Source organism: Hypanus sabinus, chromosome 2 (assembly GCF_030144855.1).
Source record: "Hypanus sabinus isolate sHypSab1 chromosome 2, sHypSab1.hap1, whole genome shotgun sequence".
Lineage (NCBI taxonomy): Eukaryota > Metazoa > Chordata > Chondrichthyes > Myliobatiformes > Dasyatidae > Hypanus > Hypanus sabinus.
The window spans coordinates 43,541,009-43,564,335 of NC_082707.1; the positions used below are offsets into that span (position 1 = coordinate 43,541,009).

The 23,327-nt window shown below is 43.0% G+C and overlaps 1 protein-coding gene across 5 annotated transcripts in view; it reads right to left on the reverse strand.

Annotated features, from left to right (window-relative positions):
- The window catches only part of LOC132378252 (endothelin-converting enzyme 2-like), a 150,627-nt gene that overhangs the window by 14,697 nt on the left and 112,603 nt on the right, over nt 1-23,327 (reverse strand). For all 5 annotated transcript variants that reach the window (XM_059945028.1, XM_059945013.1, XM_059945048.1 and 2 more), the window contains 8 exons: nt 22,603-22,717; nt 14,918-15,028; nt 13,050-13,148; nt 5,489-5,566; nt 4,621-4,724; nt 3,082-3,192; nt 2,915-2,982; nt 1,654-1,844 (listed from right to left, as the gene is read on the reverse strand). In XM_059945028.1, the coding sequence (XP_059801011.1) occupies nt 1,654-1,844; nt 2,915-2,982; nt 3,082-3,192; nt 4,621-4,724; nt 5,489-5,566; nt 13,050-13,148; nt 14,918-15,028; nt 22,603-22,717 (877 nt within the window). The remainder of the gene's footprint in view (nt 1-1,653; nt 1,845-2,914; nt 2,983-3,081; nt 3,193-4,620; nt 4,725-5,488; nt 5,567-13,049; nt 13,149-14,917; nt 15,029-22,602; nt 22,718-23,327) is intronic.

Here is a 23,327-nt window from a genome sequence, read left to right on the forward strand (position 1 = left end):
CGGGCTCAATCAAGCACATAGTACAGCAGTCCACAGGAAAGGGTTTCTGCATCCTCTGTGCAGATCACTGAAATACACTTGGAGACTACTGAGAAGGACAGACATAAAATGGTATGCAAAACTATTTTGACATCTTCTTCAACACGACCATCAGCAACTCCTGCAGACGGTTCTCAAAACTACTGCTTTTACTTCTTTCAAATATGATCCCACTACTATTCTGCGTGCAATTGGAACCCGTGACTCACATTTTGGTGGTATGTTTTTGGGCTGATTGAGCGATCTGGTGCTTCGCTGTCTCCAAGGGCGTTCGGTGAGGTTAGGTCATGGCCTGGTGGCTTGGATGCTGGGTGCGAGCCTCTGATCAACTCCACTGCTTCTCTCCCATTGAGGCGTTGGGCAAGGCACTGTCTGCCTCAGTTGACCAGTCTCTCTCTTCCTCTCGCTAACTGCAGTCGGATGAAAGTGCAGGAGTCTTGGGTTGCACGGATTGATCAGCGAGGCTGCAGACTCGTTTTGGGGGGCTTTGAGGTTCATGTTGCTGGATTCCATTTGCTCTTTTCTTGGTTGTCTTTGAGCGGATTCATCGGGGCAATCGATGCGGACTGAGGCGCTTCAGCGAAAAATGGTTCTGCGGCTGCAGTCGGCTAGTGGAGCAGCCCTAACTGAACAGAACTGAACACGACTGGACTCCTGGTCTGATGTTTGATATTCTATGTGTCGCTCACTCGATATTTGCCATTTGCACAATTTGTTCTTTTTTCACGTGTTAGGTATTGTTTTCTTGAACGGGTTCCACGGTGTTTCATTGTTTTGTAGCTGCCTGCAGCAGGACCAATCTCAGAGGTGTACTCTGTATACATACTTTGACATTAAATATACTTTGAATCCTTTTGAATATTTGAATATTACTTGTATAGAATCCTTCTCCGTATCTTATGTGTATGAACAGCAATGTTCTCTGCTATAGCCTTTAGCTAAAGGACTGAAGCTATCCTCAGCACAAGTTAAAGGAAGTCTAGGGCTCAAACTTCACCATCTCCCAGTTCATCCCCTTTGAAATAGTTTTCTTAGTGTTCGCTCCTCTGCGGACTCTTCCATCCCGACCTGCCAACATCGTATCAACTGATCGTATATTTGGCCAGCTCCTCAATTACCTCTCTAGGTGCCGCTTACATCCAACCTCTCAGGGCATCTTGACTATTAACCTCTTTTCCACTTACAACCCTTCAGTTAAACTCCAATACACCCCTCTCCCAGCCGACTTCTACTACCAACCCAACTCCCTCAATCCAACATGTCTCACTTACCAATCCTCCCTCTCTCCTCACTTGATCCTATCTTTTTCCTCAGTCTTGTCTACACCATATTCATGCTTCTCTCCCAACCAGTCAGTTCTAATCCCTTTTAGTACACACAGTCTATAGCTTCCACATCATTAATGGAGTTTAGTCATCTTTACCTCAGGCTACCCGCTCAAGATCCAATACAACCTGTCCCTCTCCCCACCCCTCCCAATTTCACACTGTTGGAAAAAAAGTCTTAGCTTGCAACAAGTTCCCCGAGCAGCACCATCTCTATCAGCTCTGGCCCACTTTATTTGCCAGCAATCAACACAATATCAAATATACCTACATTTAAAGATCAACTTACGTGATATGCAGCTTTGAGGCCTCCGCTGTCCGCAATATTTTCGCCCAGTGTCTGTTTTCCTTTGATATGTTCTCCATTTACAGTGTACTGGTTGTACTCGTGGATCATACACTCAGTTTTATTCTTAAAAGTTTCAAGTGAAGAATTTTGCCACCATGGTCGTAAATTGCCATCCTTGTCATGTTCTCGACCTGCACAAGGGAATGTTGCATAACTCTATATAGCCAATATAACACTGTGGCCCATAAATTCTCTTCATTTATGTAAGTTACTGACAGAAAACTTGGCAGAATCTGATTGCCAAATTTAGCATCTTCTTTGCAATGAGAATTTGTGTCTTTGGAAAACTTCTCCCCCCGCACACCATTACATTCAAAAGTAAAGTTGTTGGGTGAAAGGGAAATTTCAGCTGCAGAAGAAAACATTCTCCATTTATTGCAGAAGGTTGAGAAGACATTTGATACATGTAGATGCTGGTTTGAGGGTCAGAGAGTGTCATTTTAAACATTTTGGTAGAATTTACTAAGATTATTTATTAATGTGAAGGGCGATTATGACCTGGAATTCATTTCCTCCAAATGTGTTGAAAATGAGAATTAATCAGAGCCTTCAAAAGATAATTGGTTAGCTACAGGATGGGAAGAATTTGCAAATTTATGAGAATTGAGACTGACAAGATTCCACAGACTTGGTGAATAGCAGCTTCCTTTCATCCCGTAACATTTCTATGCTTCTATGATACAGTATATTTAATGGAACTGAAGTCGGCTTTTAATAATAATAATAATTTCTAATAATAAGTCAGCTTTTGCTCTCCAAGGTTGCTGAGTATTTCCAGAATTTTCTGTTTTTGTTATATTTATAACTATATCCAGGGGTGTCACCATTATGTCTCTTACTTCTCAAGGAATAAATACAAATCTCTTCTCAAACCCAGCTGCAGGTGCACCCCACTATGGTAAATCATACCAGATAGGCCAACAGTAATTGGAATATAGTTTCCAACTCAGCAAAAGCTGAGTAATGTTTGATTTTTATTCTGCAAATCTTTCATGAGCCTGGCCTGTCCCATTCCAATGAAGGAAGTGAATTGCCCCAGAACAATGGGGGCCCGCTGAGCCAGAGTATGCATCTTAATAGTTAAATAATCCCGGTCTTAGTCAGGGTAAGCCCTGATAAGAGATACAAGTTTAGGCCTGCAAAGTTTCAGTGACGGAATTGTGAAGTTGTAAATTTTTGGAATTTCAATCTTTTGTTGTACCTTGATCGTCAAAAGCATGTGTTAATTCATGGCCCATTACCATTCCAATGCCACCAAAGTTCAGAGACCTGAAGTCAAATCAAAAAGAAACATCAGTAATTCAATATTGGCATAATGGAGATTCAATGAAAATGTCACTTCACAAAAAAGTCGATGGAAGTACTTACTTTGGATTATTTCTGGTATAGAATGGTGCTTGCAGAATACCGGCAGGAAAGACTATCTCATTTTTTGTTGGCACATAATATGCATTGACGGTAGGCGGTGTCATGCTCCATCTATACACAGAAGTACAGGATTAATTGTTCATCTGTTCTTAATCATGATTTTACTGCACACAATTAGTCAAGCTTATTGTCATTAAACTATATACGAGTAAACTATCAAACCAGTTTCTCCAGAGTGTAAAGCACTGCAGTATACATAACACACAATAACTTATGAAAGCAAAGATGAAATCTACAGATGGATTATACATAAATAACCAATTAAATATTGTAAGGCACGGAACAGCTTAACCAGTGACACTTCAAATGCGATGCAGCAGGGAGTTCAGAAGCCGAATAGCCTGGGGGAAGAAACCGTTTTTCACCCTGAACATTCTTGTTTTTATGCTTTAGAGTCTCCTCTTGATGGTACAAAGTCAAAGAGGATGCTGGATGGATGGGTGGGATCCTTACTTATACTAAGGGCCACATGTATGTAGCACCCCTGATAGATGTTCCGACAGATGGTCGGGAGATCCTTACAATCCTCTCAGCTGTTTGCACAGTCCTTTGTAGGGACTTGCAGTCTGATGCTGGGCTGCTTACATACCAGACAGAGATGCAGCTTCTCAGGACACTGAAAGGTGCTCCTATAAAACCTATAAGATGCAGCTTCTCAGGACACTGAAAGGTGGGAGGGGTGGGGGGGGGGGGGGGGGGTGGTGTGTGTGTGTGTGTGTGTGTGTGTGTGTGTGTGTGTGTGTGTGTGTGTGTGTGTGTGTGTGTGTGTGTGTGTGTGTGTGTGTGTGTGTGTATGTGTGTGTACATGTAGGAGAGCGAAGCTCTCTTGCCTCATTACCAGAGACTTTCATGGGAAGACCTTATCTATAGCTTCTTTCACATTATCTCAGAAGTGCCACAATTCCAAAGAGAAGTTAATCAATGGTTTCAACTATTTTTAACATTTTAAGGTGTTTTATGATTACTTACTTCGTTAAAATATTTTTAAGCCTTAAACAACAGATGCTTTTTAGATGCAGAAGGCTAGCTTGTTTGGCCTTGAACTTCTGGAAAATGCAAGTATGGGCATTATGAGTCTGGGCTGTGAGTTGGGTCTCGCACGATCTATCCCATGACCTGAACAGTTTGTTTAATTAAAACTGTGCAAGAAAAACACAATGAAGTATATAGGAACCTCTACCATTAATTTTTCCCCTTTATTTTACAGTGCAATATTTTCTCATCGCTGCCTGTAAGGAGTTTCTATGTTCTCCCCATGACCGTGTGGGTTTCCTCCGGGTGCTCCTGATTCCTCACAAAGTCTGAAGACATACCAGTTGGTAAGTTAACTGGTCATTCTAAACTGTCCTGTAATTAGGCTAGGATAAAACTGGGGGATTACTGGGCGGCACAGCTCAAGGGGCTGGAAGGGCCTATTCCGCTCAGTATCACAATAAACAAACAAACAAACAAAGTGAGCAGAAATGTCAGAACACCTACTGGTCTCGGTTAGGTGTTTTCCGAAGCTGGTCCGCCATAATCCTGGCTGAAAAGTTGTAGAAATTCAGCATATTCTGAAAGAATGAATCTTCTGATACTTCGTACTGGTGTAACAATGGAAAAATAGTAGTTATCGGAAGATGATCATTGTGTGTAAAAAAAAATCATGCATATTTAAATAGAATTGAGCTTTAATGGTTATTTTCCAATTTGCTCTGACATACAGGACAGGTAACAAGACCCTCTGGAGTAACTACTCCTTAGGTGCATTCTCATCCCATCAGCCTGAACTAGGATAACAATGCAGTTAGCTCTGTTAAGTGATTTGGTGACACTACCTTGCCCCATTGTTGACAGAGGCAGGTTTAGTGAATGACGTTCTCCCATTTTATAAGACGGGTATCTGTCTCTCTCAGCATTCCAAACAGAGGTGTAAATCTCAGAGTGGTTTGAAAAAAACTCCGACACCAAGGAGGAAGTCATCAAGGTTTAAAATTTGTGCTAATAATTAGCAGCAACACCCAGTGAGTCTAGATCTGGGGCTCTCAACCTTTTTTTTACGCTGTGGACCAATACCATTAAGCGACGAGTCTGTGGACCCCAGTTTGGGAATGCTTACTCCAGATGGAAGTATATTATTTGGATGCAGATCCTACACTTGTAACCTTACAAAGAATGTTAGGCCACAGCATGAATTTCAACTGTTTTACTCACCTCAAATGCACAATAGACTTCAGGCTTTCTGGGTCAATAATGCAGAACATGGCTTTTGAAATGCTGTATATCAGATTCATTGACTCTGTACAATGCTTCAGTAACTTCTAGGTTTTAGGCATGAAAAGTAACCATTCAGGTTTTATTTACTTACGCCATCATAAACTTCATCCAGTTCCTTACTATCTAAAATGAAGTCTGGAAAACCAATCATGTCATAAATGGCATCGGCCTACCGGTAAAGGGGAAAAAAAATTCAACATGCATCAGAAGAGAGATTTATATATTATGAACATTTAAAAGAAGTTAATCCTTGTTCTAAAAGATGAATCCCCATTTGCTAGAATCCCAGGGAACTAGAATAAGCAATTAATTCCATTTAATTCTACTTCCCATTCCGACATGTCGGAGCAAGGATTGCTCTACTGCCATAATGAGGTTGCTCTCAGGTTAAAGGAGTAACATGTCATATTCCATCTGGGTAGCCTCCAAACTGATGACATGAACATTGAGCACTGAATTCTCCAACTTCCAGTCATTTCTCACCCCCCCCCCCTTCTCTCCTTTACCATTCTGGCTTCCCTCTTATCCCTTCTCTTCTCCTCACCTGCTCATCCCCTCCGTCAAGTGCCCCTCCTTGTTCTCTTTCTCCCATGGTCCACTCTCCTCTCCTATCAGATTCTTTCTTTTTCAGAACTTCAACTTTCCAATCTATCACCTCCTAGCTTCTCATCTTATTCCCCCTTCCTCTCCAGTCCCAATGAAAAGCCTTGGCCTGAAACATCAACTGTTTATAGTACACAGAAACCCTACAGCACAATCCAGGCCCTTCAGCCCACAATGCTGTGCCGAACATGTACATACTTTAGAAATTACCTCGGGTTACCCACAGCCCTCTATTTTTCCAAGCTCCATGTACCTATCCAGGAGCCCCTTAAGAGACCCTATTGTACCCACCTCCACCACCATCGCCGGCAGCCCATTCCAAGCACTCACCACTCTACTTAAAAAAACTTACCCCTGACATCCCCTCTGTACCTACTTCCAAGCACCTTAAAACTGTGCCCTTTCGTGTTAACCATTTCAGCCCTGGGAAGAATGAAGGTTATTCCTCCCCATAGATGCTGCCTGACTTTCTGAGTTCCTCCAGCATTTTGTGTTTGCTGCTCTGGATGTCCAGCATCTGCAGAATCTCTTGTGTTCACAATTTTTTCCACGATGCCAATGTCAGTTAGTTACTATTGTCCATGGTATCATTACAAGAGGTTAACCACTGAGTATACAAGATGTGCACAAGCCATCCCATCTTCTTTGACCAATTAAACAACTGAAGTCCAAAATAAGCATAAATGCTAGACTAGCAGATATTAAGGGACAAATTGCAGCCTGCCAAGCTCCACCTCCAGTAAGTGATGCACATGCAACCAACCCCATGAAGGAGGGCTGTTCCCTCCCCACCACTGAGCACATTACAAGGTGCGCTGTTGCAGCAAAGTAACATCCATCATCAAGGACCCTCACCACCTAGGCCATGCTCTCTTCTAGTTGCTGCCTTCAGGAAGGAGGTACAGGTGCCTCTTGTCCCATGTCACCAAGTTCAGGAACATCTATTGCCCCTCAACCATCAGGCTTTTGTAAAAGAGAGGATAAGTACACTCACTCCAACACTGAACTGATTCCCTGAGGCTGTGACCCTGCTGAACCTCACATCACCAAGGTAAGCAGTATTTCACCCATATTGTACTGTCTCAGTACTTCTATATTTGTGTGCTGTAGCACTTACTTTTTATTCACAATTATTTTGTAAATAACACTATTCTTTGCATTTCTGGTTAGATGCTAAATGCATTTCATTGCCTTTGTATCTGTACTCGACACAATGACAATAAAGTTGAATCTAATCTATTTTAATAACCTATGGACTCAAAGCCTCTACAACTTGTGTTCTCAATATTTATTGCTTATTTATTTATTCTTCATCAGAGGATCACGGGTGGAGAGGGTGAGCCACTTTAAATTCCTGTGTTATTTCAGAGGATCTGTCCTGGGCCCAACATGCAGGTGAATTACAAAAACAAGCACAACTGCGCCTCTACTTCCGTAGGAATTTGTGAAGATCGCACATGACATCTAAAACTTTGACAAACTTTTATAGACGTGTGGTGAAATGTTTATTGACTGTTTGCAATGCGGCCTGGTATGGAAACACCAATTCCCTTGGATCGAAAAGCCTTCAAAACAGTGGATATGGCCCAGTCCATTATGAGTAAAGCCCTCCCCATCACTGAGCATGTCTACACAAAATGCAGTCACAGGAAGGCAGCATCCATCATCAAGCACCCGCACCACCAAGGTCATGTTCTCCTCTCCCTGCTGCCATCAGGAAGAAGGTAGAGGAGCCTTAGGACTCGCACCACCAGGTTCAGGAAGAGTTATTACCCATCAACCATCAGGCTCTTGAACCAGAGGGGATAATTTCACTTGCTCCATCACTGAACTGTTCCCAGAAAGAATGGACTCACTTTCAAGGACTCTTCATCTCATGTTCTTGAATTTTATTGCTTATTTATTTATTATTATTGTTTTACATTTGCAGTTTGTTGTCTTTTGCACATTGTTTGCCCAATCCTGTTGGGTATGATCTTTCAATGATTCTATCGTGTTTCTTGGATTTATTGTGAATGCCCACAAGAAAACAAATCTCAGGGTGACAAATATGCACTTTGAAAATAAATTTAACTTTGAACACTGAAGTCACTGTTATAGGGTAATGCAGCACAAAAGCAAGCCATTAAGTGGTGAAAAAAGGGAAATTTTGAAATAAACTATAATTTTTAAAAAATATAGGCTTGCACATTTTTAACTTTTTTGCTTCTCAGAAATAAAATTTAAACCCAGTGTTCAATTACTCATGGCTGGAGATGAACACAAAATGAGTGTGTTCATTTTCTTCTGATCTTTCATCTCCGATTTAGGAATTGTTTATACTCGCTGAAAAGAGACAGAAACTGCAGATTGCTCACCATTGCAAGATGCTTGGATTGGTTTCTGATGACCTATTTTCATGCTACTTGGCCACTTCAGCTAGTCTCACATGTTGCATAGCAACCAAAATCATTAAGTGAAGTATTGCAGGGAAAAAACTATCTTGAACAAATACAAAAGAAAGCAAGGAATAAAAGGGTAAACAACCATTATCTCTGTTAATTGTTTCCATTGCTGAAAAAGATAGTAACCTGGGAGATTACCAAATTGAGTATAATAATGAATGCTTCCTGATTAATCTGACTTTGCTCTCAACTTGCTCGCCATCAAACTATACTGATTTGTTTATGTGTGCTAGGAGAGACCTGTTCAAGCAAGTTCAGATGGAAAGCTAATTTACAACTAGGCTTTGGTCTCATTATCTCAAACATTACCATCAAAGAGTCAAAGTGCAAGGTTCCACTTTCATGGTAGAGAAAGCAACTGATTTCAAGATACAAGTTTCAAACTTATTTTTCATGTATACATCAAACTATGTTGTGAAATCCATTTTTTGCATTAACAACCAATACACCCGAGAAAATGCAGTGGTCAACCCACAAGTATCACCATACTTAGACTGTCATAGGAAACCCATGACTTTTTAAGATGATGAGCGTTGTACGGTTTCCCCAGGAGTACAGCAACTGAACAAATGGAAGAAAATAAGAAAATATGCTGTTCAATGAGAACAATTCCTCCCTAGCCAAATCACAGCACAATTTACAATGATCAATTAACCAACTGACATCTACGGAATATAGGAGGAAACACACATGCCCATGATAAGGATGTACAAATGGAATCAGAACTGAACTCTGAATTCTGATGTCCCAAGCTCCAATCACATCATGCTGACCACTATGCTACTGTGCACCTTGGCATTCCAGTATTTTTAATTACAATTAAAGACATAAACAGATCGGAATTTCCAGAAAGAAATACCCCTTCTTGAAAAATTTTGTGGAAATCACATTTGTTTAGCTACTTAATCAATGAAGCATCAGAATGTGTGTGTCTTATTTGAAGAGCTCAAGAAGGGGAAAGCACATTCCAAACTTACAGTTAGTCCTTCACTAACACTGAGGATACTTCACATGTCATACATTCACATGTTCTTCACAATGAAAGAGTGGTCGCCTTTTCCATTTGGGAAGTTTAAGGGTTATCTAAAGAGCACACTGAGTTGCTGATGTCTTAACTGCCTCATGAAGCTGAGAAACACAACAAGAACATAAAACTGAATGACCCTATCAATCCATTGTTGGTTTGTCCATTTGCAAATTGGATAAGTTATTCAAATATCTGCAGATGCATCAACGACAATGTTCTCAAGCAGTACACAATTGCCCTTAGGCTGCCTAAAATGGTACGCATGTCATGTCAGAGTTCAATTCTGGCCTTCATTCCTTATGCAGTATGAGCAGACCCTACCCTATTTACCTATTTGTTGCTGCCTGCCCAACAAAGATTCTCAGAAGGACATTATAATCTGTTAAGTTTATTTTCTGAGAGTGTGGGGCAAGGTTGAAATCTTGAAAACTATGTCCCTAATATATCCTGCCTCTCTCCTCTTCTTTCTGTAACCTGTCCCTGGAGCTCCACATTCTCTAGTGATGTTTAAGAGAATACCTTTAGGATTACAGCACCTGGTAAAATGAATGAGGAATATAATTCCCATAAGGGTCCAAAGCTCAATAAGTTTTGGTCTTGTGCCACAGTTTTTTTGCCCAATATCTCCTTATTTCCATGTATCTGATTTATCTTAAGTTTAAGAGAATTTAGATCTAGGACATCTTAGACATAACATTTATTCTGTTATACTGCAAGAACACTGTATAGGATATTCTCCTACCATTGTCACACATACACATTCAGTTAAAGAACCTCCATGGAGATCACAAGGAAGTTCAGATGATGAATTAGATTTGGGTGTATTACTGACATACATTGTGGTAGCACCAGTACAGTGCAAGACATTAAAAGTTACAAATATAAATAAATAATGCAAAAGATGAATAACAAGGTAGGGTTTATGGGCTGTTCAGAAATCTAATGACAGAGGGGAAGAAGCTGTTCCTAAAATTTTGAATGTGGGTTCTTCAGCTCTTGTACTTCCTCCCTGATGGTAGTAATAAGAGGAGGCCATATCTGGATAGTGAGGGTCATTAGTGATGGATACCACCTCTTGATGGATGTCATCCCCATAGCATCTGGCAACCCTTAGGCTCAGCACTGATACCAACAGGGCCTCAGTTCTAATTCTCCTAGATCTAAGTGCTGCCTTCGACACAATTGTCAACATTCTCTGAGATCACTTTGATAATTGAGTTGGCCTCTCTGTTAGTGTGCTTAATTGATTTTGCTCATATACTGTATCCGAGAGAGAATATTTTTGCCTGTCTTGGAGACCGTTTTTCTAAAAGTTACGATGTACCACTGGGTGTTGCTCAGGGTCCCCTACTTTTCTCCTGACACATGACCCCCTTAGGAGGCATCATTAGAAACTATAAATCTGATTTCCAGAGTTATGTAGATCACACACAATTGTACATCTCGGTTGAGCCTGATGATGAGACTAGCCTATCTAATAAACAAATGGATGAGCAATGATTTCCTAAAAATAAATTAAGGTAAACTAATATACTCCTAGTTGATCCCAAAGCCAAAAGAGATAAACTTCTTGATATATTTGGGAACTTGGCTCCCCTTATAAAATCAGAAGCAACATGCCTCTGTTATTCTTGATTCAGATTCAAATTTTATATCTTACGTAAAGAAAGAGCAGCATTTCTGCACTTTAGAAACATTGCAAAGGTACATTTGTTTCTGTCATGTAATGATGTTGAAAAACTAATTCATGCCTTTATATCGAATAGACTAGATTACCGCAATGCACTTTTTACTGGCCTTCCAAAGTAATCTATTGATCGACTCATTCAGATGGATGAAGGAGCACTATCACTCCCGTCCTAACAATACTGCATTGGCTTGCTGTGTCTTTCAGAATTGATTTTAAAGCTCTCAACAGTCTGGGACAGGAGTTCGTCACAGAACCACTTTGTTTTATAGTTCTGCTCAAGCTCTCAAGTCTTCTTCCATCTGTCTCTTCAATTTAAACAATCTCCCTCAAAAGATTATTGGCAGGTCAGCTTTTTTTGAACTACACTCCTAAACTGTGGAACTGAGTACCTAAAACTATAAAGGGTGCAGACTCAGGTGACACTTTCAAATGCCAGCTCAAAACTGTTTATTCAACCTTGCTTCTAACGAACATCTTTTTGTCTTTTATTTTCATGTTTGCACTTTATCCCATTGTAAAGCGTTTTGAACTACATCATCTGTATGAAAATTGTCCAATAATTAAGTTACTATTATTATTGTAGGGCTCTGGATGACTGGTCTTGAACTCCACAGATCTGGCCCTCAGCAGACTGTGAATCCCCTGGTTCATCCAGGGCTTCCGGTTTGGGAAAATTGTATAGGTTTTCAAAGCTACTGCATATTCATGGCATTGGCCATGGCATATCTGAAGATAAATCCTGAACATAGATGAATACCGGGCGCTGGTGGAGGACTTTGTCAAATGGTGCAAGCTGAATCATCTGACAAAGGAGATGTTGATAAGACATCAGGAAGGCTAACCCTGCACTGCTCCCTGTTACTATTGATGGTGAGGACCTACAAGTACCTGGGGGTGACCTGGATGACAGATTTGAGTAGAGCACCAACACAGAGGCTGTGTACATGAAGGGCCAAAGTCACCACTACTTCCTGAGTAGACTGAGGTCCTTTGGAGTATGCAGGCCTCTCCTTCACATGTTCTACCAGTCTGTTGTCTCCAGCACAATCTTCTAAGTGGTGGTGTGCTGGGGCAATGACATCAACATGGGTGATGCCAACTGGCTCAATAAACTGATTAGAAAGGCTGGCTCTGTTACAGGAGTCAAACTGGACACACTGGAGGCTGTGGTAGAACAAAGGACCCTACGGAAAATCCTGGCAATTCTGGACAATGTCTCTCACCCTCTGTATGCCACTTTGGCTGAACAGAGGGGCACTTTTAGTATAGACTAAGCCAACTGTGCTGCCCCAAAGAGCACTATACAAGGTCATTCTTACCCTCGGTAATTAGGCTTTATAACGAGTTAACCTATGACTGGGGAAGTGATGACCCTTTCCTGTTAAGACTGCTCGAGGCAACTTGTTTTTCTTTCTTCCTTCTCTTCTACTATTTGTTTATTTGTGTATCTGTGCACTTGTAATGCTACTGTAACACTGTAACTTCCTCTGGGACCAATATAGTATCTAAGATCGTGCCCAACATTTTAAAGTGGAGCACTCAGACAAAAAATAGAGGGCCATACACCAATACACAAAATACACCAATTTTTAAGCTAATAATTCAGGTTTTATCAACTCTGCTCCACAGAAAAGCAAGAGGGTAAAAACTTTAGAGGGAATGTATTTAACTCTGGGCACTATCAGCATGTGGTACACAGATCCAAACACTAGGACTGGAGCACCAAAGCAGCTGAACTGTAAAGTTCAATGAGAAAATAACTCCCCCCCCCCCCCCACCCCAACCCCGCCACCCCACTTAGATAAAGTTCACGGTGCATTACAGATTTCTCAAATCTTCAATTACAGTGCAAGAACTTGGAAACATAAACAGCTTAAGACAAATAAACCTTTTCCTCAGCGGCTCGCCGGGTCTCATCATCCATCCACGTCAGTTTTTCCAGGCCGTCTTTGAATGCTGTTCGTATTTCATTGATCATCTTCTCTGCCTAGGAAGCAAATTCATCCAAGTTATTGAACTGCTCCCCTAGTTTAGTGCAGTTAATACATAAACTTAAAAAAAAACAACAGGAGCTTGAGGGGCCAAAAGGGCTTACTCTGTGTTGTGTCAATAAAATAAGACCAATTTAAAAACTTGAATTAATGTGTGAATAGTGCAGTCATTTGGTTTATTTTAGCAGAGATAACAGAATGTTATTTTTTTATTTTAAGTAGTATTGAATTTAAAAGTAGAAAGAGAGTATGGTTCAGCTACATAGGACAGCGGTGAGGCCACATTTGGAGTACTATGAACAGTGCTAGTCTCTTTATTTAAGGAAGGTATTAACTTACTGGAAACAATTCCAATAAAGTTTACTAGACTAAACCAAGAATGGATAGGATGACTTATGAGGAAAGGTTGGATATGCTGGGCTTGTACCCAATGGAATTTAGAAGAGTGAGAGGGGATTTGGTTGAAACATAATATCCTGAGGAGCATTGACAGGATTAAGATGGTGAAAAAAATTTCCTGTTGTTGGAGATTTCAGAGCTAGTGCTCAGTGTTTAAAAATAGGATCTTCAAGGAAGAAATCAGATGAAGTATTTTTTTTTCCAATGCCATAAGACTACCTTGAAGGCCTGAGCATGCACAGTATTTAAATATTTTTAAAACAAAGGTAAATACATTCTTAGTAAGTAAAGGGTACCAGGAGTTGATGGAAGTGTGCACTGTATATGAGATTACAAACAAAAGAGCCAAATTCTTACTGAATGGCGGTACAGGCTCACTGGCAAAGTGGTCTATTCCTATTCTTAATTTGTATGTTTGTATGACCACATTTGCATTCAGTTTCCAGTTACTATATGAATTTAAATCCAAATTCATAAATTGTGGTTTCCCTACTTCAATCCTATTAACTCTTCAATTCAATTCAATATAAATGCGAGACCTGTAACTAAATAGTGCTTTAATTTGATCAAAATTAAATTATGCACAAGAACATACTAAGGACCATTCACATCATAACTGCTGGGGAATCTCAGCCTATCGATGCAGAACATAAGAAATAGGAGCAGGAGTAAGCTGTATGGCCCATCGAGCTTGCTCCGCCATTCGATTACGATTGATCTGGCCATGGACTCATCTCCACCTAACTGCCTTCACCCCATAATCCTTAATTCCCGACTATACAAAAATCTATCCAACCTTGCCTTAAATATATTTACTGAGGTAGCCTCCACTGCTTCATTGGGCAGAGAAATCCACAGATACACCACTCTCTGGGAAAAGCAGTTCCTCCTCATCTCCGGCCTAAATTTACTCCCCCGCAAATCTTGAGGGTCTGTCCCCTAGTTCTAACCTTGCCTCTCAGTGGAAACAACTTCTTGCCTATCTTGTCTAGCCCTTTCATGATTTTATATGTTTCTATAAGATCTCCTCTCATCCTTCTGAATTCCAGCGGGTACCAGATGACTCAATCTCTCCTCATAGACAAACCCGACCCCCTCAAAACACTCATGTTTATACTGGATTCCCAGGAGTAATTCAAAGTAATAAAATAAACATGAATCAGAATTCACAATATAGCATCGATAGTGTTTAATTTTCAGAGAAATTAAATGATACAATTTAAATATTTTATCTATTGAAGCCTGTAAAATGGAAAAAAGTGATGTTTTACTTATATGCAGGTTATTAATTCAAAAATATTAATGAGTTATTTTAGTGGTTTTTTTCTTTGCACAATACACATAAATTGAAATATAAGCAACTTACTATTACTTTGCTGTCTTTGTCAAATGTAAACTTTACAAACAAAGCACCCAAGGCAAATCCAAGTGTGTCATCTGTGTTTCCAATGCAGGTCTGCCATCGAGGAGCACAGGACTAAAGAGAGCAGTGTTCAGCAAAATGACCATTAGTTCAGTACACTTAATGAATGCTACCTGCAATGTATTGTTAGTTACACAGTCACTCATACCACATGAAAACAGAATCTATGGCATCAGAATCCATGCAAACCATCAAGCACACTTTTATCCTAATCCTCTGCCAAAACATTTTATAAATCTCTATAGTTTTTACCACTTTCCTAGACACAAGGCACAATGTTCAGTAGTCAATTAACCAACCAACCTGCACAGCTTAGACCAGAAGACTCAAAGGCAGAATTAGGCCACTTGGCCTATTGACCCATTTGATCATGGCTGATTTATTTTCACTCTCAACCCCGTTCTCCAGACTTCTCCTGTAACCTTTGACAGCTTTACTGATATCAAACCTATCAGCATCCACTTTAAACTTATCTTGGAGAATAGGAAGGGAACCAGAGCACTTGGAAAATGTGGTGACTGGGAGAATGTGCACAGCTCTGGAGATCAGTTTTGAGTCTACGTCACTAGAGCTAAGACAGCAGCTCTCTAACTGTGCCACTATGCATTGTAAAATCAAATTCTATCTAAACTATAATGGTACCATTTAAAATAGTTTCACAAACTGATATCCTGTTGATTAAGATTTAAAGATTTGTCTTTCCTTCTGAAAAGAAACTAAATGCATAAAGATGCTAGTGAATCCAACACAATACTTCACATCAGTGTTTGTTAGTTCCACTTGCCTATTTTTAATATTGTAAAGCTGAAATTCTGAAAAGGAAATTCCTATCCACAAATTTTAACAGATAAATTTCACATGAACTACAACTGTTAATTACTATAATGACATCACTATTTCAGGAATCTGTACATTTCTGAGAAGATAAATCACTAGCAGTTATGTCAAAGTTCAGGTCACCACAAGAAAGTTTCTCTTAAGTGTTCTTCTACTGAGCATTTGCAACATAGAAAGAAACAGCAAGAAATACCAAAACCAGATTTCTAGCGTTAAAAACTTATATTAAAGCTCATTAATTTAGGTCATCACATCCTACTGTAAAAAAAAGGTAAAGAAATTTTCACCACAATTACGATAGCACTTTCTGTAAATTTTGTATGCAAGTCACAGCAAAGCTGAAGGAACAATGAAGTGTGGCATGAAAAAAATGCATGAAGCCACTGGTTCAAACCTGAAATATGAATTTCTTTCTGCTATTTTACTCTAAGGTCTGAACTATTGTGGCTTACAAATGTTTCTATGATTCAAACAAGTGACAGATGGTATCGTTATCTGTAACTTCTCAAGAGGTTAGATCAAGCATGGAATGTTCCTATTTCTATCTGAAAAATCTAGAAACTCGTTAGCCAGAAGCCAAAACAACTTCAGCTACTGTTTTATATGTAAGATCATAAAACACAATATCGTGAACTTGCTATCCATTTGCCCCAAACAGTTCTAACTGAAAAACTAAATTTATGACAAACTATTTTGAGTTTTCTGTTTCAGTAATTATCCTAATTAAGACTTCAACATGTTAGATAGAAAAATGTACTGATGTTAAAACTTAATAATACACTGTCAGACTGTTTCCCAAAGTAGTTTGGTGGACGCCAAATACTCTGGTATTATATGATGCCAAGTTATGCAGTTTTTAGATTCAGAAATACTCAATTACATTAATAACAATTATCTAGGATGTTTCTGGATGCAGTGATGTTTGCTGAGTATTAATGTACTGTGGCGACCCATTTCCTGGCACATCCGAACCGGCTCATAATTAGCCAGCTTTCCGGCTAAGGGAGATAGCCTACGGGGGTTTGCGAGCACAGAGTTTTGGAGCCTCTGCGCCACGGGGGGCAGGTTGAGAGAGGCTTAAAAGTGAGGCTGAGGATTTCGAATAAAGTTTTTTCCTTCGACTGCAGTTACCGACTCCATGTCGTAATTTTAGCGCTGCATGTAGCACACTGCTACAATTGGTGACCCCGACGGTCCAAACGATTTTTGGACCAGAAATGACCGATGCCGCCTCTGTTCATGCGGTTTCGTTGAAACTGCTGGGTTTCTGGACACAGCGACCGAACCTATGGTTCCAGCAAGCCGAAGCCCAATTCCACGTTCGCCAGATCACCTCAGAAGACACCCGCTACTACTACATGGTGAGCTCCCTCAACCAGGACACAGCGGCCCAGGTCGCGGAGTTCGTACAGTCGCCCCCAGCAGACGGCAAGTACACAGAATTCAAAGCCCTGCTCCTCAGGACTTTCGGACTCTCACGGCGCGAGCGGGCTGCCCGTTTACTGCACCTGAATGGCTTGGGTGACAGACCTCCTTCGGCTTTAATGAATGAGATGTTGTCTCTGGCCGACGGACACACACCCTGCCTCATGTTTGAGCAGGCATTCCTGGAGCAGCTGCCCGAGGACATACGCCTGCTGCTGTCCGACGCAGATTTCAGTGACCCCCGGAAGGTGGCAGCCCGGGCGGACTTGCTGTGGAACGCCAAAAAGGTGAGCGGGACGTCCATCGCACGGATCTCCCAGCCACGCTCCCAGCAGCAAACCAGTCCAGGCCCGGCCACAGAGCCCGCCAACCCCCGGCCCAATGAACACTGGTGCTTCTACTACCAGCGGTGGGGCGCAGAAGCCCACCATTGTCGCCCGCCCTGCAAGTTCCCGGGAAACGCCAGGGCCAGCCGCCGCTGATGGCTATGGCGGCTGGCGATCGGGATAGCCTCCTGTATGTGTGGGACAGAAGGTCGGGACGCCAGTTGTTGGTCGACACTGGTGCCGAGATCAGCGTTTTACCTCCGACGAGTTACGACACCCGCAGCAGGGCACCGGGGCCCCCCCTGAGGGCCGTGAACGGCAGCACAGTAAGGACCTATGGCACCCGTCAGGTGCAGCTACAGTTCGGCTCCAGCCAGTTCACATGGGACTTTACACTGGCCGCCACAGCCCAACCGCTTCTGGGTGCGGATTTTTTGCGGGCTCACAGCCTACTGGTCAACCTGCCCAGGAAGAGACTGGTACACGCCGAGACCTTTCAGACGTTCTCCCTGGGTGCAGCCCAGTTGCCAGCCCCTCACCTCGGCTCCATCACGCTGTCCGGCAACGACTTCACCAGGGTCCTGGCGGATTTCCCATCGGTTCTGGCACCGCAGTTCACAGCGGCCATGCCCCGACAGGGCGTACAGAACCACATCCCGACCCAGGGACCACCCCTCCACGCCCGCGCTCGGCGGCTTCCCCCGGACAAGCTCCGACTGGCGAAGGAGGAGTTCCAGAAGATGGAGGAATTGGGTATCATCCGGCAGTCCAACAGCCCATGGGCCTCCCCCCTGCACATGGTGCCCAAAGCGACGGGAGGCTGGAGACCGTGCGGCGACTCCCGCAAGCTGAACGAGGCTACCACACCAGACCGCTACCCTGTGCCACACATTCAGGACTTTGCAGCAAACCTGCACGGCGCACGGATCTTCTCCAAGGTAAACCTCGTCCGAGGGTACCATCAAATCCCGATGCATCCTGACGACGTCCCCAAAACGGCTCTCATCACCCAGTTTGGCCTTTTCGAGATCCTCCGCATGCCGTTCGGCCTGAAGAATGCCGCACAGACGTTCCAGCGGTTAATGGACGCGGTGGGACAGGACCTGGACTTCGCGTTCATCTATTTGGACGACATCCTCATAGCCAGCAGCAGTCGTCAGGAGCATCTGTCCCACCTCCGTCAACTCTGCGCCCGACTGAGTGAGTACGGTCTTACAATCAACCTGGCCAAATGCCAGTTCGGACTCGATACCATTAACTTCCTGGGCCACAGGGTTACTAAAGACGGGGCAACCCCTCTGCCCGCTAAGGTAGATGCGGTCCGCCACTTCCCCCAACCCACCACGATCAAAGGCCTTCAGGAATTCGTAGGTATGGTCAATTTCTACCGCCGCTTCCTCCCTTCAGCTGCCCGGATCATGCGCCCCCTGTTCGCCCTGATGTCGGGTCTGAGCAAGGACATTACCTGGGACGAGGTGTCCGCCGCCGCTTTCGTTCAAACGAAGGAAGCTTTGGTGAACGCCGCGATGCTAGTGCACTCCAGAATGGACGTCCCTACCGCCCTCACAGTGGATGCATCTAACACGGCAGTCGGTGGGGTACTGGAGCAACTCATCGCAGGTCGCTGGCAACCCCTGGCGTTTTTCAGCAAACACCTGCGGCCACCCGAGCTCAAGTACAGTGCTTTCGACCGGGAACTGTTGGCGCTGTACCTGGCAATCCGGCATTTCAGGTACTTCTTAGAAGGTCGGCCCTTCACCGCGTTCACGGACCACAAACCGCTTACCTTTGCATTTACGAAAGCGTCCGACCCCTGGTCGTCCTGCCAGCAACGCTACCTGTCCTACATCTCTGAATACACGACGGATGTCTGGCACGTCTCGGGTAAGGACAATGTTGTGGCGGATGCGCTCTCTTGCCCTACCGTTCATGCCCTTTCCCAAGGAGTAGACTTTGAGGCACTGGCAGAGGCACAGCAGGCAGATGAGGAGATTCCGAGTTACAGAACCGTAGTCTCCGGTTTGCAGCTCCAGGACCTCCCCGTAGGCCCGGGTGAGAGGACCCTACTCTGTGACGTCGCCACCGGGCAGCCCCGTCCCATCGTCCCGACAGCCTGGCGGCGCCGTGTTTTCGACTCCATTCATAACTTGGCGCATCCCTCCATCCGGACGACTGTCCGAATGGTTTCCAGCAGGTTCGTTTGGCACGGACTCCGCAAACAGGTCAGTGAATGGGCCAGAACGTGCATGCACTGCCAAACGGCCAAGGTGCAGCGGCACACCAAAGCCCCACCGCAGCAGTTCCATCCCGCCCACCGGTGTTTCGACCACATTCATGTGGATATCGTGGGCCCCCTGCCCATGTCGCGTGGAGCGCGGCACCTCCTGACTATCGTGGACCGGTTCACAAGATGGCCAGAGGCGGTCCCGCTCACCGACACCACCTCCGAATCTTGCGCCCGAGCCCTGATCACCACCTGGATATCTCGCTTTGGTGTACCGGCCCACATTACCTCCGACAGAGGCGCCCAGTTCACCTCCAGCCTGTGGTCAGCTATGGCCAGCCTTTTGGGGACTCAGCTGCACCACACAACTGCCTACCACCCACAGTCGAATGGGCTAGTGGAGCGTTTCCACCGTCACCTGAAGTCGGCCCTCATGGCCCGCCTGCGAGGAGCCAACTGGGCGGACGAGCTTCCCTGGGTCCTACTCGGCATCGCACAGTGCCCAAGGACGACCTGCACACCTCGTCGGCCGAGTTGGTATACGGCGCGCCCCTGGTCGTCCCCGGGGAGTTCCTACCAGCCCCACGGGGGCAAGAGGAAGATCCCGCAGCAGTCCTGGGCAAACTACGTGAGAAGCTCGGTAACCTGGCCCCCATACCCACTTCACAGCACGGGCGGAACCCGATCTGCATACCCAAAGACCTGCAGAACTATAAGTTTGTGTTTGTACGAAGGGGTGGGCATCGGCCACCGCTGCAGCAGCCATACGAGGGGCCGTTTATGGTGCTCCGGAACAACGGGTCCACGTTCGTGCTGGACGGTGGGGGGAAAGAGGAGGTTTTCACGGTGGACCGACTCAAACCGGCCCATGTGGACCTGGCGCAACCGGTCGAGTTTCCGGCACCTCGGCGCAGAGGCCGACCTCCCAAGCAGTTTCCGGCCCAGACTGTGGACATTGGGGGGTGTATCGCAGGTTCTGGCAGGGGGTTATGTGGCGACCCATTTCCTGGCACATCCGAACCGGCTCACAATTAGATAGCCTACGGGGGTTTGCGAGCACAGAGCTTTGGAGCCTTTGCGCCACGGGGGGCAGGTTGAGGGAGGCTTAAAAGTGAGGCTGAGGATTTCGAATAAAGTTTTTTCTTCGACTGCAGTTACCAACTCCGTGTCGTAATTTTAGCGCTGCATGTAGCACACCGCTACAGTAACACTGTTATTTCAAATCTTATAAATAAGCAATTACTAAAACTAGTTATTTACTATATGCAAGTGAATCAAAAGGAATTACAATCTTCTTGAAAGTAAAACTAAGTTTTAAATATAGTTCAATGTAAAGGAGATCCACAATCATTTATAATCAACAAGTTTGACATGCATTGTGGCACTTAAGAGTAAAAGGAAATGAAAAGTTATTGTGCAATTGCCTACAGATGTCAGTATGACTTGGTTACACTGCTATTTGAACATCCACAACGAAAAGTTTGCCTGTGTGACAGACACAAACCTGGTTGCAACTATTGTTCAGAGTTCAAATGGAATAATTCTGTTATGACCTCCACAGCTGGTGTGAGATAGATAGGGGGCACCAAACTACTCATGATACTCCAAATGCAGTCCGATCAATGTCTTACAGAGCCTCAGCATTACAGGAGGAAATCTGCAGATGCTGGAAATTCAAACAACAACACACACAAAATGCTGGTGGAATGCAGCAGGCCAGGCAGCATCTATAGGGAGAAGCATCGTCGATGTTTCGGGCCGAGACACTATAGATGCTGCCTGGCCTGCTGTGTTCCACCAGCATTTTGTGTGTGTTGTTCTCAGCATTACATCCTTGCTTTTATATTCTCGTACTCTTGAAGTGAGTGCTAACACTGCATTTGCCTTCCTCACCACTGACTCGACCTGCAAGCTAATCTTTAGGGAATTTTGTACAAGTCTCTTTGCACCTCTGAGTTGTGAATTCAGAAAATAGTCTACACTTGTTCTCTTTCTATATTCCCTCTGGATTGGGATTTTCCAGTCCTCTTGAACCATTCCAGAATCTAGGGACTCTTGAAAGATCATTAATTATGCCTCCACAAGCTTTTCAGCTACTTTTTTCAGTACCCTGGGGAGAAGTCCTTCTCTTCCTGGTGACTTATCTACCTTCAGATCATTCAGCATCCAAGAACCTTCTCCTTAGTAATAGCAACTACATTCACTTGTGTTCCCTGATGCTCCTGAATGTCTGGCATACCTCAAGTTTTCCAGTCTCTATACCTCTAGAGACTCAAAATTTAATGAGTTTGTCCGCTATTTCTTTGTCCCCATTACTCCTTCCCCTACGTCATTTCCCAGTGGTCCAATATCCACTCTCATCTCCCTTTTACTCTTTACATATCTGAAAAATCTTTTTGTATCCTTGTTTATATTACTGGCAATGAAAAGCATCAAAGTCAACATAATACTGATAAGAATAAACAATTACTAAAAATGGAGATAGGGAACTAGTAAGGATGAATGCATGTATGTACATTGGACTTTTGAAGTTAATAACATGAAGAGAGTTCATTTGTAAGTAGTGTGTGTGTTCCCTGAGGACAACTTGTATTTCCAATAAGGCTGATTATACTTGTTGGAACTATCTAAGTGGTCAGGCTATTGAGAATGAATTGTGTATTTTTTATTCTGAACAAACCACAATAACAACAGAATAAACTGGATTTATAGAAATTAAAACTAACTGCAAACATAAACATTAATTCTTATACTTAAATTGCTTAAACTCTTGTTATCGTTATCTGTAATTTATCAACTTAGCTCTGAAATCTCACCTTCTTTGTTCCAAGAAGAGCCTCCAGAAATTTCTTATTTGCATTTTCAAACCGCTGATCCAAGTTTGCTGCTGTTTTGTGTACTAAACTCCACATCATGTAATTGTTCAAAATGCTAATTGATTTAGAACAATAAAAAATATGACTTAGGCTTTACATGCAATGTTTGAAGTTACAATCCATTTCAACAATATACTTATTATTGAAATTAATAAAATATTAATCTAAGAAATGATTTAACTATTTAATACAAATGTTACCTTTTAATTCATTTTATAAAATCATTGCATTGTCTATATTCAACTGTCTCCTTCACTTGTTGTCATTACATACAGTAATGTGAAACTATGTCACTATGCTATGTACTGAGTGATCTGCTTGCTGTAAAACACAAAGGAATCTTTATAATTGAAAATAAAAACAAAGAAAATACCCACAATTTCAGAAAAGAAACTGGATGCTCATGCAATATATGTTTGAAAAAATCAGCTAGAGCCATAAGTTTCAATTACACTTTTCCCAAACTGTGCTTGACAATATTTACGAATGGAAATAACAGATCTGACTTGTGAAGGAATGAAACAGTCCGCTGAACAATTATAGCTTGATTTTACAATCAAGTCCGCAAGAGCTATCAAACACCCATTATTTTACTCTAATCTTACCATTATCCCATATTCTCCCTCAGCTCTCACCAGACACACAGCTCTTTCTTTTTCATTCTT